This window comes from Cuculus canorus, chromosome 4 (assembly GCF_017976375.1).
Source record: "Cuculus canorus isolate bCucCan1 chromosome 4, bCucCan1.pri, whole genome shotgun sequence".
NCBI lineage: Eukaryota > Metazoa > Chordata > Aves > Cuculiformes > Cuculidae > Cuculus > Cuculus canorus.
The window spans coordinates 21,057,610-21,073,707 of record NC_071404.1 but is presented as its reverse complement, the minus strand read 5'-3'; the positions used below and the strand labels follow the sequence as shown (position 1 = coordinate 21,073,707).

Here is a 16,098-nt window from a genome sequence, read left to right as displayed (position 1 = left end):
GGTCATGGTGATTGAGTAATGTTCTTGAGAACTGAAAGATAGCAAGCATGGCAACTTTCAGAAAGACAAGGAGGGAGATCTGAGGAACTACAGGCCAACTGACCTCACCTCAAATCCTGGCAAGGTGACAAAGCAAATAATCTTTTGCCATTTCCAAGCACATGAAGGACAGGGAGGTGATGAGTCAGCATGAACTTAGAAAGTAGCAATCATACCTGATCAGCTAATAGCCTTTCACAATAAAGTGATGAGGTCAACGGGTGAAAAGAGAGCAGGCAATATGGTTTATGTTGGCTTTAGCAAGGCTCTTGACAGTCTCCTATAACTTTCTTACAGATGTATTGATAACATGCAGACTAGATAAGCAGACAATAAAATGCCCTGGAAACTGGATGAACTGTCAGGCTCAAACTGGTCATTGTTATCAGGAGCAGAAAGCCTAGCTGGAGGCCATTCCCTAATGTTGTATCCTTGAGGCTGATACTGGGGCCAGTACCATAACTTTTTAATTAATGAACTGGAAGATGGAACAGAGCACATCAACAGCAAGTTTGCAGATGATAAACGAATGAGAAGTGGCTGATGCACCAGATGGGTGTGCTGTCCTTCCAGGGGACCTCAACAGCCTGGAGAAATGAGCAAAGAGGAACAATATGAAATACAGAAAAGGGAAACTTCAAATCCTGCATTTGGGGAGAAATAACTCCACAGACTGGGGAGTATCTGGGAGGAAAGAAGCTCTGCAGAGAAGAGCCATGGGATCCTGGTGGGCAATAAATTGAACATGAGTCAGCAATGTACCTTTGAAACAAAGACCAACAGTCTTCTAGAATGCAATAGAAAGAGTCTTGCCAGGAGATAGAGAGAGGTGGTACTTCCAGTCTTGATATACACCACAAGTACTGTGACCAGTCCTGTGCTCCCCAATACAACAGAGTGATGGACAACTTGGAACAGTTCCAGCACAGGACCATGAAGATGACTGCAGGACAGTAACATCTGAAGAGTGGCTCAGAAAGCTGATATTGTTTAATTTGGAGAAGAGAAGGGGTGGGGTACCTCACCAATCTGTGTCAATACCCGATGACAGCAAGACTCTTCAGTGGTACACAGTGAAATAACACAAGGTAATGGCCATAAATTCAAATAGGAATGACCATTCAAGGAAAATTGTGCTTTTATACTAAGGCTGATCACACACAAATCACCCCATACTGGTAACTGAATAAGATGAAAATTAAAAAACCATAAAATTAAGGAAACTGACTGTTCCCCAATACAGTTCAAAATCAGCTTGTGAAAAGAGACCAGAGATTGTTAGACACTCAGAGGAGACACACACTAACTGCAATCCATCAGCAGGTTAAGTCATCAGTCATCTTACCCAGAATAAGATCTCAGAATACTTTTGAAACATTAAGTGACCTTACTGAGCATGTTGAGTTCCAATGAAATCAAGCTTCAAGACTCTTTTCCAGGAAAGGAAACACAAACTCCAGAAACACAGACTCTGCTTTAGCAGAGTACATATGTTAATTCTTCAGCTAATAAGAAGTAATGCCAGAATAAGCTTGAACATTTCTCTCTTGTTTGTGTGTACTCCATTAATTTACAGAGGCTTTTAGAATAACTAGAAGCACAGATGTGAAATACATATAGAGCATTTTTGAAGGTCTTTGTAAACGTTCTGTACCACTTAATGCTTTACATTCTCAGCACACTGGTATCTTTTCCTTCCCCTTCATCATGTCACTTTATGGAACTCCCTATTTAAGATGAAGAAAGTCAAACCTGCTTTTTTATTATACTCCTTCCTGGCTTTTAATTTTACTGGTCATTCACTTCCCCCTGCTCCAAAATGAATAGTTTACAGCATCCTGAAAGACAGAGCAGAGATAAATGTAGCTTTGAAAATCATCACTTCTCTTTGCAAGAGAAAATACTTAGCTCTCAGAGGAGTTTTATCCCTTAATCCAGTACATTACTAATAACATCTTAAATGCAGGATAGTACTTTCAATTAATAGAAGCTTAACATTCATTTGGCCCCTTTCAGGAAGCCAGTCACACTATTGCCTTTATTTTACAGAAAAATTGAACTGTCTAATTAAAAGTCACAACGCAAATAAGTGACAATAAAAATTAGATTTCAACTTCCTGTCTGAAGCTTAACTAAATGTATTATGCTACCTATCTGTACGCATTAAAGCAAAGACTCAAATGTACCAACTTTGTCGATACTTGCATTTGAAGGGCTAGAAAACAACAGAAATCTTTCCCTTCAAAGTGACAATGGACAAAACAATACAATTCTTCACTTGAACAATTCATTCCTCTAAGATGTTAAAGGGAATTTATACAGATCCTTAGCTATATATTTATTTTATATGTATGTATACAAACACATATATACATAAATACATACACATAGTTAGCTGATGTTGAGTTTGAAGCAGACAATGCCATCTTTTTTGGGAGGAAGTTGTTAGGGTTTTTTCCCTGTCTTATTACTGTAAAAATTGCCATACTAAGTAGCAGTTATTTCATTTAGGCTGAACCTGGCTGAGCTGCTCTGGGTTGGGTCCTGTCAGGTAAAGGCCTCAACATGTACCAAGCACAACCAGTAGCAGTCTAGGCAGAGCGATCAAATACTAACTTGGAGTACACTGGGAAAGCTCAGTTGGAGCTGCTTTATCTGCCAGCTGAAACGGAAAAGAACAAAGTCCTACTGGTTCATTGAAGGCAGCTTTGAAAGACCTGCAGTTTCATAGAGTATTTCCAGAGCAGCCTTTACCACATAAGATGAATAGTGCTGTGTAAAGAAAGGTTCACTAAGCAAACTTCTTCACAGCTGCGAGACATTACTGCTATGTTTTATCATCGCAATGTAGAAATAAAGAACACCACACTACCTCATTTTCACTAAGTAAATGATTTGCAATAGTGCCAAGTATACGTAAGTTATATTCTTACACTATAAAGACATGGAGTGCAGTCTCATACAGAACAGCCATTTTCTATGTATTTGTATAATATAATTCTATAATGCTGTGGAGGAAAAGCGTAAATAAAACTTCAGCAATTAAGATTTTGGTTGCACTTCCAGCATGACATACCAAGAATTTGCTGGTTTCATCTGACCACATCATACTACTAGAAAAGGGAGCAGAACTGTAATAGAAACATTAGTAATAATCTTATTGGAAGACACTTGACTTGGAGGAAATACTCCAGGTAACTTGCGTGAGCTATAATTTCAAGTAGGCAAGCTGATGGAGTCCTAAACTCTTTTAAATTTATAGGATACTTTTTTAAACCAACTTAAAAACACAGGTATTGGTAAATCTTTCTGGTATCCATACCAGTAAGCGATAAAAATTCAAAGAGGCTTTTGATCATAAATTCACAATCCAACAATACTTTCCCAAAAGGTAATACTGATGAAAGGTTTTAGTTCATTCCTTTGCTACTCTTCTCAATCCGTCAAATTTTTGATTGTTCCAGCTGCACCTTACAGCAGACTATTCATCAAACAGGTGTCCTTTGCTCCTACAATACCTTCTTTTCTCGTATGCAAAAACATCCACTGGTAGGACACAGATTTCCCTGAAGCCTTCAGTAGGCAAATTATAAATGTGATATATCATGAACACAGCACTAAAACAGTGATTCACCAGTGCAAGACCTTCAAGAGAAAAAAGGAAATGACTAGTGTTTCAGCAGAGTTCAGGTTGCATTTAAAGTGAGGGAACAATTTGTTTAATTTTCAAGTCATTCTGCTCAAATAAATGTTTGACTTCTCCCAGACAGGGAATACTGAGAGGAATAAAAGACTTTCACACACAGCTAAGAAATTGAGCTGCCTGCCTAATTTATATAATTCTTTGTAGAGAAGTCATCCTCTGATGCGCATACTAATTTTCCCTTGTGAAAAGGAGCAGCAGTAATAACCAACAAGTTGAACGTTAGCATATTTGTGACCTAGCTGTCAGATCCAAATGTGTGAATTACAGTGCTTCTTTCTCCATTGATGTTCAGAATTTAACATATGCCAGCTTACATCGTGCTTGGAGATGAAGAGCATCTTTAAAGGGATGGAAAACGTACACCCTCTTCTCCCTCCGGAACAAAAGATGAAAATTAATGTTTGGTTGTAATGCAACAAAAATCAATCACAGTTCTTTGATAATGGGTTTGTCAGAGCTCCCCTGGAAAATAGGACACTTGAGAATTCTTAACTACAGTAGATACAAATCTAAAATAGCCTTTACAGTGAATCAGTGCCAAGGAGGCAAATTATTCCCATAGAAATCTCAGAAGACTTTGGTTCCACAGGAATACCGAAAGATCTTGAAGAAGCCAAAAAAAAAAAAAAGATCATCTAAACCAAAATAGATCGCCTTTTACTTACAGCAGTGTACAGCAGGTACGCAGCATGGAGCATATATTCTTACCAAGTTTGGCAAAGGGTGTCTCCAAGAGTCTTGATAAAGGAATGAATAACTGTTATTGGGGATCTTACACTCAACGTCAATAGCTCTAGATAAAAAGGGGGGACCATAAGCAGCAAAGCTGTGTACTCTGCTATATGCTCAGGAGCAAGGCATGGGAAAGTGTATGGTCTTTAGTTATGTTTAGACAAAACGCCAGCAGGAGCTTCTGCTTTTGCACAGCTCCCCTTCAAAGGACTCCTCTAGGACCTTCATTTTTAAATTCTAGGATCTCCAGATATTCCTCAAATTACCATTAAATGTTACTAATAAGAGCTCTTCAGTTGCACGGGGGGAGCATGGTTTGGTTTTCTCTTCCACTTGCTCTAATGCCGAATGCTATATTTTGGTGAATGAGAATTTCCTCCACTCCCTGCAGAGCCTTAATGAAACTAGTACACTTGTCTATGGCTAATATTAGCAATGGCAGAGTAGCTACAGGAGTTGCCTCAGACACGATCCCTAGCAATGTCCTGTAGCTCTGGACAGATCTGCCAGGAATCAATTACTCGAGGCCCGACAAAATAAAAATCCCAATAAAAAAATTTTGAACATTCAAAAAGAAAACTTCCGTTTGCCTGTAAGATGAGGAGATACACTGACAGCACCAAAGCAGCAGTAGTATCCCAGGTCTGATATAGACAATGGAGTCATTTAAGGGCATAAATTGCACTCTAGAAGTTTTCTTTGCATTACACAAGACAAAAGAGTCAGATTTACTAGAAAACACAACTTCATCTTGAGGTAGACACTGGGAATGATAGGTTGAGAAGGTTATCAAAAGAAATAAAGACCACTGATACACAACTATATTGTTATATTTATATTTAGTTATTTTTCACTAGGAAACTTGTCTTTAAAGTACGTATTCTTTTGTATTTGAAGTTTCTCAACTAAAGTTTTTGAGCTTGTGGTTTGTGGGCTTTTTTACTTCTATGTATTAAATTTGGAGGTTTTGCTGTTTACAAGTCTGAAGATATACATCAAAGCAGAAACTAAACAGTTAAAGCACACCTTTGCCTAAACAATTCAGCAGAGCCCAGATGTATGAATGCAAGGACTTTAAAAGTTCTAACCTCGTTAGAACAAGTCTACTTTCAGAAGCTCTTTTGCTAGGTACTAGTGATGCATTAATCTATCTCAGCTTTCATGAAAACTCATTGTTTCTTTCTTATGCTTCTGTTGCTTCTTCCATCCCAGATGGAAATCACTCAAATTCTTTGTCAATGTAAACAACAATTATTCAGGCTGCTATATGCTCTAACTAGGCAACAGCATACTGAAAAAAAAGAAAACACTACAAATGCTACAGGGTTTGGTAGTTGGGATTTTTTCTGTTAGAGAGATTTAGGCTAGTCATCGATCTTGGAGCATACCTGGCCTTGGAGATAGATAAATAAAACATCAGAAATAACAGTCTTTCTCAAACTATTTTCTCAAAAACTGTTATGAAAAGATTAACACATTCTATAGATGGAGCAGAAAGCAGAATGGATTTTTTCCCCAAAGCAGGATTTCCATTCACAAGCCTCGTCAGGATTTTATCTCGACACCTTAAAAATATAGTGTATTTCATGAGAGCAGGAGTAAAAGTCAGGGAGGAGAAGCTCTTCAGCAATTATATAGTCTGTGTTCAAACTTGCCTCATATATACACCTCATCTTTCCAATCATTATTCCAGACTCTTGCATTCCAGAGTATAAACAAATAATGATCCACTCTTTCTACCACTCTTATCTTCAGCCTCTTTCTCCATTCACACGCTTTCACCCTCATGCTGTAATTGTGACTTTCAATTTCTGGTATATTTTCCTATTGCTATGTTTCCTCTGTGTTAAATCTATGAGAAAACTAGAGAATGAGTAGCATTATTAAGATGTAAGTAGCAAACAGAACAAACTGAAATCCAGCATGAGGTTCAGAAATTACTTCCAGTATTCTAGCAGCCATGAACTGAAACGTAAGACCTCTTAGAATACAGACAAACCGTGGCCTTCAGAAATTAGCAATACATTTGTTTTAGTTTCTTGAGTTTGCCATTTCACTTCGTCTTCAAACACTGGGGGGAAATAAAGTGAAAATTTTAAGTACATAAGTAGGAGAGAAACAGGACTGAAGCAGCCAAGTACCACAGCATCACACTGATAAGAAACTCGGCTAAACTTTACTTTGAATTCAGAGAAATTTCTTGAATAAAGAAGTGTTTTCTGCTCTCTATCCCTAGGGACAGCTCCACACCCAAAAGACCTTACAAAAGACTAGCTGTGCTGTTTTAACCCTATTTCACATTCTCCATCTCAGAGGAGAAGGATGCTATAGAATTTCACAAGCAATGCCATCACCCCGTAGAACTGGTAAAAACATCAGATTAAAAGCCTAAATTTGACAGAGTAAGGAAATGGACTTCAATTCAATAGTAATCAAAAGCAATTCATCTAGGAAAAAGAAAAAACAAACAACACCTGACTTCAATGACTGAAGACCAGCTTGTTGAAGGTGTTAATTAACCAAGGCTCAGTAATATCTATCCCATGGGATTAGAATGTTCTGTGTCCCACTTGCTTGGGTGCCAAGTCTGACGGTAAAATAAGGCATTTCTTATAAGCTATGCTACAATAGCTCAAACAAAAAAGGAGAAATTAACAGTAGGTCCCCAATAGAAATTTATTTAGCTCTCTGAAGATGCAGAGCTGATTTAGGCTTTGCCAGCCTAAGTGCTTTTTACATTGATGAACAATCAACATCATTTAATCAAGAACACTAAAGACAAACTGAAGTGAAACCAGTGACCAACTCACATCAAGTTACTGCTTCTGAAAAGGGATATATTAAACTAACTACAGCTGAAAAAATACACAGATTTGATCATCAATATCATATTTTTATTCTAGAAAAAGTAATCAATTTATTTTACACTCTAAGTTTTCTAAATATGACTTACATTGATCCCACATCTGTACTGGCCACATCTGTGATTCTGTGCCTGTCACTCACTCATTTATCTCACTGCAATCTTGTAACCAGGTCTCACCTATGTGGAAGCGACAAGAGAAATCACTTTTAAAAAAGCTCTTCTTGGTGCATAGCTACTGCTTCTTCTGCAACTGCTGGCAGCTGATGACTACACATAAGAAGGAATAATAAACAACAGCAAGGACTTTTTTTGTTGTTGTTGTTAGAGAGGCACAGATTCTCAAACTAATCCTCACACTCAAAATCACAAGGCTATGCATCATTCCATCATCCAGAAAGCCTTCTCAACTTGTTTGGGATAAAGAACACAAAATCCCAAATATGAATATGAAGCAACTTAAAATCAGATAGGCTCTTTCAAGCAAAAGCAGTAAGATTTGGGATATGCAACCCTAACTGTAGCACCCTGTCAAAGAGAACTGTCTCCACCTTTCCTCTCCCTGTAATATTGCTCTCAATCTTTAATAGTAGCACAAAGCAAAGAAATATTGGCCAGAACCCAAAGCAGAACAAAGAAATTTATCTCAAGTTAAAAAAAAAAAAATAAAAAAGCAAAAAGCAAAAGCAAATTTTATATACTCTGGAAACAGCCTAAGATGAATAAACATAACATTTTCACTAACACAGTTTCACTTTTCAAAACGGAAGTCAAATTTATTTAACATTAAGTGTAACAACACATCAGAAATCAATATCCACTTATAAAATAAAGCAAAGTAACATGAATAAACACAGAAAATACCGTCCGAGACTTTCCAAGCAAGACATTTCTCATAAGACTCACAGAAAAAAAAAAGATTTTTATATGCAAACAGACTCAATTCCCAAAAACTCAGTCTTCCAATTGTAAAGCAATATATAGCTAATGGGACGTAAACTAGAAAAGAGAATGAAATGCATCATGCTGTACAACACCAAAGAAATACTCCAACTGCATTTGTGTACAGCATTAACAACATGCAGTAGAGGAGGTTAAAAGCAAGTACAGTGTGTATATATTAGAGAGATAGAAAATAGTCAGTTTGAAGGCTTTTTTTCTTATTTTAGTTCAATTAATAAAAACAAACAGAGGCTAAGAGCAAAGAGAGGAAGAGCGAAATCGGCATGGGGAACAAAATCTCTTCCCAGAACAATAAAGCATCTTAAGTAAGATTTAGATTGTGCACATATTTACTTGTCTTGGTCCTCTTTTTGCTATATCATTGAAACATACCTAGATGCAATGATGGGCTTTATGCAAATATCTACAGTTTTATAAAGCTGTAATTAAACAAAACAATGCAAATCATTCAAATTCTGCTAATCTTTTAAGTCAGGCATTAATATGCTGAACACTCACTACAACTCAATGTTATCTAAATTAAAAATTAAAGCACGGCAAGGCATCTCCCAAATAGTCTTGCTGAAATGTAGGGTATTTTAATTATTTTTGCTTCTTAGAGGACAGCAATGTGAAAATACACATGCTACCCAATTCATTTCATGAAGAACTATTTAAACAGTTCTTTTAGATAAAGAGCTGGAATCTTTGTTGGTTCTAGTCAGTTCACAGCCTAACAGATTTCTCTTGCCAGCATTTTTTTTTCTCCAAACAGCAATTTTTTTTTAACAAACCCCCAAGATCTCTTACAGATTTTCCCAGCTATTGAAAAGCAAGCAAGCGTAGCGCACATGCAAGTTCTTAGAATTAGATAGCCAAATATGATTAACTACAAATTTCCAAGCAGTAAGTACATATACATTCCAATGGGGAGACTAGGTCTTATTGGGAGATGGATTTAAAAGCTGATAAAGAACATAAGTTACTTGGTTCACTTCAGAAATTCTCTGCCTTCCACCTGAAGGCTTCCAGGAACCTATTCCACCACCTAACAAACTAATAAGCTAGTATAAACAGTCAAGATTTTAATTCATTTCTGTAAGAATGGACTGACAAAGACTGACTTTTGTAGGCCTGGACACACTGATCTTAATTTTAAATTAATTCAAGTCTGAAAATAATTGTGCAGCATCAAATTAAGATACAAATAAAAAAACAAAGTAAGGAGAAAGCAAGAAGGATAACTTTACCACTAATACACAAATTGCACCAGTCAATGCTGTACCAATTCAAGGTAGTATAGCAGTTTTTTCACAAGACTCAACCATGATCTAGTCCTTAAAAAGCAAATATCTAAAACTTCTTTATTAGTAATTCTCAGCTGAAAAAAATGCTGTATTTTTAAGTATGACCAACTATCAGTAGCTGAATATTTTCCTGAAAGTAGAGGGATCGTAAATAACTGAGTTGAATTAAAGTAAAAGGAATGTAAAAGAGAAAGTCGTAATTCTGATATCTTTACCACATATTAAATAAAAATTTACTTTAAGACATGCTACTGAAATCATTACCTGAAACTGCTCTGAGCCCTGGTATGTAAGTTAGTGCTGTAACTGCCAAATTTTATGTTGGGTCAAAAGTGAGATAGAAATATGAAGATGATGCCCCGTAGAGTACATCTAAAGAAGAAAGCGTATTTTTTTTTCTTAGGTAAAGAGTTACTGATCTGAAAGCTTTGAGAATTAATGTACTCTCATCTCTAGCAATGTAAAATGTAAGCATTCCTTACTCTTCTGACTTAAAGCAGATGAAATACCTCTGGATTCTTTTTCATCCTCTGCAATGACCAAGAGGAATTTCTTTTTACTCTGGTCAAATGTGTCTTCCTTAACATCTAAGAGAGACCAAATTTCCCACCTTCATTTCAAGCACTGAATACATAGAACATACAATCCGGTAAACTTGAGATTCAAAATTGTAGAGAAAAAAAGGTAACACAAATCCATTTTATTTCTGAAAGACTGAAGCAAGCTGGTAAGTACTGCCATGTTGCTTAAGTAATGTCAGATGCAAGAGCAACTGGGAATAACAGTTTAAAGGTTAATATTGTTACATTTCATATGAACCTGTGCATTCTCTTTATGTAAGAGAGGACTAAGTGGCATTTCAGATCAGCACCAACTCTACAGGGCTGGAAGGGAAAGTTATCATTGAGAATGTGTATGACACTGTTGAACTGCTACTGAAGCCTCACAGAATGGTTACCCAAACATTTACACGCTATTAGGCAAGTCAAACTCTACTGGCAAAGGCCTTTTTTGGTTATAGTTTATACAAACATCTGTGTTTAAGTCACTAATGGAAAAGTTTACCAGCACTTGGAATCAAACAGCCTCAGTAGGCTTAACCATTAGTCAATGAAGACACGACATCCAGGATTAAAATGTCTACAGCAACTCAAAATAAGCATTGTTCATGTTTCAAACACGAGACAGAAACGCATCACTTCAGTCAGTGCAACTGGAACAGAGTAGAAAACCATGTTCACCCTAATTAACATATTGTACAAGGAGATAAGCAAATAGTGAAGAGGTCCAAGAACCAGTAAATCTTTATGTGGCAAAAAATTGTTTAAGTTAAGCATTGTTTATTTACCTTCTTCTCCCAAGCTTGTAAGTAAGTGAAAAAGAAATGCTTCTTTGCACACATCATAAAACTAAGGTAGTAAGCCCTCTCCAGCAATGTATCTTGGAAATAGAATGGAACTATCCTGAAGTTCTAAAAGCCGGTGATACGAAAAAGGCTAAGTAGAGCTCATCTGTCTTCTGTGCATGCTATCTTCCTATACATTGGGAAGCAAAAGGGCAAAATCTTGAAAGCTTCCATTTCTAATTAGTTTCATCTTTTTTAGGCTTTCAATCAGTTGTAAGTTAATGCCTTACTCAAGCTGGCATCCATAAATATCATGCAAAAATCAAAGTCAATTACCCCTGGGCTTCACCGTCTTCAAGGCTTCTAACCGAGGAACTGCATCCTTCCTATAGTGTTATTACCTTCACTATGATGGAGAATTTTCCCTCTTTCAGCAAACTCCCCATCAGAAAGTGGAGGATAGTCTGCTACCTAGGTGCCAGTGAAGTGGGGAAAGAAAAGTTGACACGTGCCTGGAACTGCCAAAAAAAAAAAATTCCATCACCGATCAGAATGTTTTAATAAGCTGGTCAAAGGCCTTCCCCATGTCAGTCAGAAATGGTTTTGCTAAAATTTTTAGGCAAATAGGACAGAAGCATCACATCACTTTAGTAAGAATTGTGGAAAAGTTTAGATTTGTTAAGTTTTGGAAGAATTGATGGGGTTTTCCTCTTTATATATAACACACTTGACATTTCTTCCTTTTACAAGTGAAAGACTTAAACAGTAACCTCTTTAGGGAGAAGCCTTTTAGGTAGTTTCCACAAAAAGGCTGCTGTCCTGACAAAGAACTCTAACAAAATATTTAAGAAAGCAAAGATCCTCATCTTCTGAAAGAGACTAGAGAATTTAAATCAGAACATGGATTTTAGCTACAAACACTAAAAAAGAAAAACAAACCTAATCACAACCACTCTGAGTTCAGAGCTCAGGAAGTCCTCAGCCATTTAAGGATGACACTAGATGATTGTTTCAAGTGATTTACTTGTCTTACAGAAGTCTTAGAGGTCAGAATGCTGGCTAGACTCACTGACTGCCAGTCAGTTCAAGTTACATATTAAGCAAACAGAGGACCTTTTAAAGCACAGTCTCACTTCTGAGATGTTGACATGTGCCAGGGACTTGAACATTAAGACTGGATTTGACGCTTGCCAGTCAGGATCTACTCGGAGTCAGTGCTCTGACTCTACTGTAACAAAAGGATGCTAACAGTTTGAAGATAAGCATTTCTACAGTAACCATAGTAGGAGCAATGCAAATCATTTAGATTGTGGATAAATTTAGCTGGCAAGATGAGCAAGAGGTCTATTAAAATAATTAAAAAAACTCCAACTCTATGAACTTTAAGTTTGTGCTCCAGTATACAATACTTACTACTTCAGATCATATTAACTTAAGCTTTAAGTTCTACAGTAATTAAGTAGAAACTATAAAGTTACACGACAGTTGATTATAAACTGAGTGTTGAGAATAGTCTTTTCTCCAAAAGTTTGCCATTTTGAAGTTAAAATATTTCACTATGATAATCTCATCTGATTTATTTGTACAATGCCATGACACATTTTTCCCAGAAGACAGTTAAATTGCGTATTTTAAAAAGGTACTCAACACTTATACTCACAGCCAAAGATGAGCCCAGCATATCCTCCATTTCAATTTTTAGTTATACTTACTGTGAAAAACTGTATTGGTGTGTTTTGGCTTCTCAGTATTTGAGCTTGCCTGACTTCAACGTCAGGATTTAGAAGTGCTGTCCTCCAAGGCCTCAGTACCAGATATTTTTTTCCATGTGTAACTATTTACTCTCCAGTATCAAAATGCCACTCCTTCATCTTTGGTAATGACAGAGGCAAAGTTCCTCAAACCTCACACTGCAGGTCTATTATCTGGCCCCAGATCTTACTTTAAACTCCATTACCACTATAGCCTTCTCACGTGCAGACATCAAAATTTAATATTTTTCTGGTAGTACTCTCCTGCATGGTGTTTGGGAGGTAAAATAAGTTCCCTACTTATGTATTTTTTTCCCTTTGCACATGTTCAAGTACTTAATGAGGCTTTTATCCACAACTCTGAATGCTCAGTATTGAGGTGATTCTCTGGCACAAGTATTTTTGCATTGCTGGGTTTTTTTTGTCTACCATGTACATGTACAGAGTGTACAATTTTTGTCCAAAGAGATCATTTTTACCTTGTGATGACTTGTTTGCAGCTATAGCTCTTCAATCTGAAGATTCAGAGAATAATGGAACAATATCATGTTTTCATTTTCTATCCCACCAATTTTTCTACTCTCCAACCTTTACCAAAAAATTGATTCCTCCTATGCTTTTCTGTATAAATGACAGTTACTCTCTGTTAGACAGTAAAGCTCTGAATTCCATCTTTTCTCTTAAGGAATTAATGAATGCACCGGGACTTTTAAGGTACTTGCATAAGTAAGGTCTCCATCCCATTCTCTAACTCTCCTATTCTAACTGTTTCAATGCCCACAGTAAATGGTTCTGTTAAAATTACTCCCACCTTGTTGAGGATGGAACTAACACATTGATTATGTACAGCGGAACCTAAGTAGAAAATGATAGAAAACTTATGTATCACTTGATTTCAACTTAGCTACAGGTTTTGAAGGCTTCTTACAAGGAAAAAAAAAATAAAAATCAGGCAGTCAGTGAATTAATTCTTTCTTACAGTACAGCATGTACATATTGGCAAGAGGTAAGTGCCAAATCACAGGTCCCTGGCAGTGGCACCTGTGACTGAGGCAACTGGAATACTATACAGCTGAAACTATTTAGTCATCACTGGGTAAATCGCTTGTGTTCACTACATCAAGAAGTATCTCTTTGGAATGTACCTCAAAAGAAATTCCTGCTCAGCATTAATATTTTCAGACAAACTGAATAAAAGGCACTGTTACTCAAGCAGTACGTTTATGTCTCGAACTGTTTAAAAAAATAAAAAGATGTTTTTGAACAACTAGCTGTTGTCGCCCTAAGACTGCTTCCTTGTTACCTTACACTAATTTCATCTCTCCCTATAAAAGCTTAACACAAAAATTGCTTTTATCTGAAGCATGTGGAGTCCCACCTTTATGTATCTTCATATCTAAAATTAGGAGTTAGTATAACAGTATGCATTATAAAATTATACCATTTACTTCAGACATGTCTGAACAGCTAAATCTTCAAACTATACAAAAATAAAGCGTATGAAATCTTACAAAAGGAGGACGTTAAGACATTAATAGCTAATCCAGAAAATATAATAACTTACATACAGCAGTAAGCATAAGCAATGCAGCCTACAACAGCTTTCAATTAACAGGACCTCTGAAACATGTCTGAAACAAGTATCAGCTAAAATTGGAACATTCCCAAGCACAATAATGTTTCCAATTTATTGTCTTTACCACAGTACAAACTTTTATAAACCAAGTGTCCATTGTCTGTCCGTCTGTAAACAAAAGCTACTATTCCCCTCCTCATTTTAGAAGAGTGAATATTTTCAGTTCTCCATCAAGTTTCATATCCATCATTTGCATAAGGAATCAAGAGCCTCTTCTCTTTTAAATTACTTTTTTTTTGCCATAGAGCCTGCAGTGAAGTAGAATCACAGTGAAAGTCCTGGGAAAAACATGATCTTTACAGCACGACTTGAACCATTCTAATAATAAATGCATCTAACAAAGCTTCCCATAATAAAAGCATGGCATTTCCATTTCCAGAAATCAAGTCAGTTAGAAATCCTATGTTCTACTTAAAAACCCCAAAAGATCTAAAAGTGAAAAGATTCATCTTCTCAGTCATATACAAGTCTTTCAGTTTCACTTGCAGGGAGAATTTTCCAGTCTGTAAAACAGTAGTGCAATTCAATTAGTTCTACTTCTTTAATTTTTCTTGAAGTCCAGTAGATAAATGTCCTAGCTCTACGGAAAGACAGGAAGTTGCTCTGGTAAACAAGAAACTTTTGCAAGCCCAGGAAGGCTTACTAGTCCATTAAAGCTCAGAAGTCCAAAGTGGCTTAAAAATGGTTTATGAATTAAAAAGAAAAAAAAGAAAAAAAAAAATTAAAAAACCACTAAAAAAGACAAACTACAAAAAAAGAAATAAATAGACAGAAATGAATGTAAACTGTCTGAACTTTTTAATGATTTCTCATTGACAGCTGGCACAACCTTTGACAGTACAGTTAAATATAGTTGACCTACAAAGAGCATTCCATTAGGGCATCCAGTCTGGAATGCTCAAATGGAATTACATTCCTAAAGATTTAAAAAACAGAGTTGTTATAGCATTACTATAGGTATCTTCTGCCCACGTCACTTACACTTCTTCTTAAAGAGGCTTTTTATTTTCGATGGCTTTTTGTTTTTTTCACTATTTTGGTACAGGTCCTGTGGGATGCTACTTATCCTAGGGACAGAAGCAGCTTCGTGGCTGGGCTTACTATCACTGCTGGCTGAAGAACATGAGGTGTGCCGAGGCTTTGGGACTGGGATCCCAGTTGAAAGCTGGTTCATGCTGCAAGACTTCTCCAGGATTCCATTATAAACTTTGCTCGCAGGACTAAAGATCATGCTCTTAGTTTCTGCCATGCCTACACAGTCAGGAGACCCCCTAGAAATATCTGCAGTTAGAGAAGAGGAGTCTCCCGTAGATGATTCCTCCAGTGAGAATTCTTCTGGGGATACTTTCTGAGGAGAAAGTGTCTGATATATCTCAAGACTTGCTGGAGGAGACTGCTTCTTTCCAGTTGATGAATTTAAGGAGTCACATTCCGAACCTGTTTCCTGTACTTCCCTGAGTCAGAGCAAAGAAAGGAGAAAATATAATGAAACTATTATTTCCTTCATGCCGTTAAACATGAAACTAATTTAGAATCAGTAACATGAGTCTAAAAGCACCACCCACACTATTCTTTAGTAATTAACAAAAGAGAACATTAAACATTTGCACTTACAACTTGAATTATGTTATTTTCTAAACTTAAGATAATTAAATTTGTGTGATCTTGGTTTTGCGGACAGCAACATCCACCCAGAGTCAGTTATTTGTATCTCACTTCAAAGAACAAAAACTATCTTTCTGGCACGTGAAGTCAGAAAAGTTATGAAATGAAAGAA

General features: G+C 36.6%; 1 protein-coding gene across 3 annotated transcripts in view; it reads right to left on the bottom strand.

The window, feature by feature from the left end:
- Positions 1–7,149: 7,149 nt before the first annotated feature.
- The window catches only part of STIM2 (stromal interaction molecule 2), a 74,682-nt gene continuing 65,733 nt past the window's right edge, over positions 7,150–16,098 (bottom strand). For 2 of the 3 annotated variants that reach the window (XM_054065398.1, XM_054065399.1), the window contains one exon: positions 15,594–15,775. In XM_054065398.1, coding sequence (XP_053921373.1) covers positions 15,738–15,775 — 38 coding nt within the window. In that variant the 3' untranslated portion in view covers positions 15,594–15,737. Of the gene's footprint in view, positions 15,776–16,098 lie in introns of all 3 variants that reach the window. The other variant, XM_054065397.1, reaches the window with a different exon arrangement.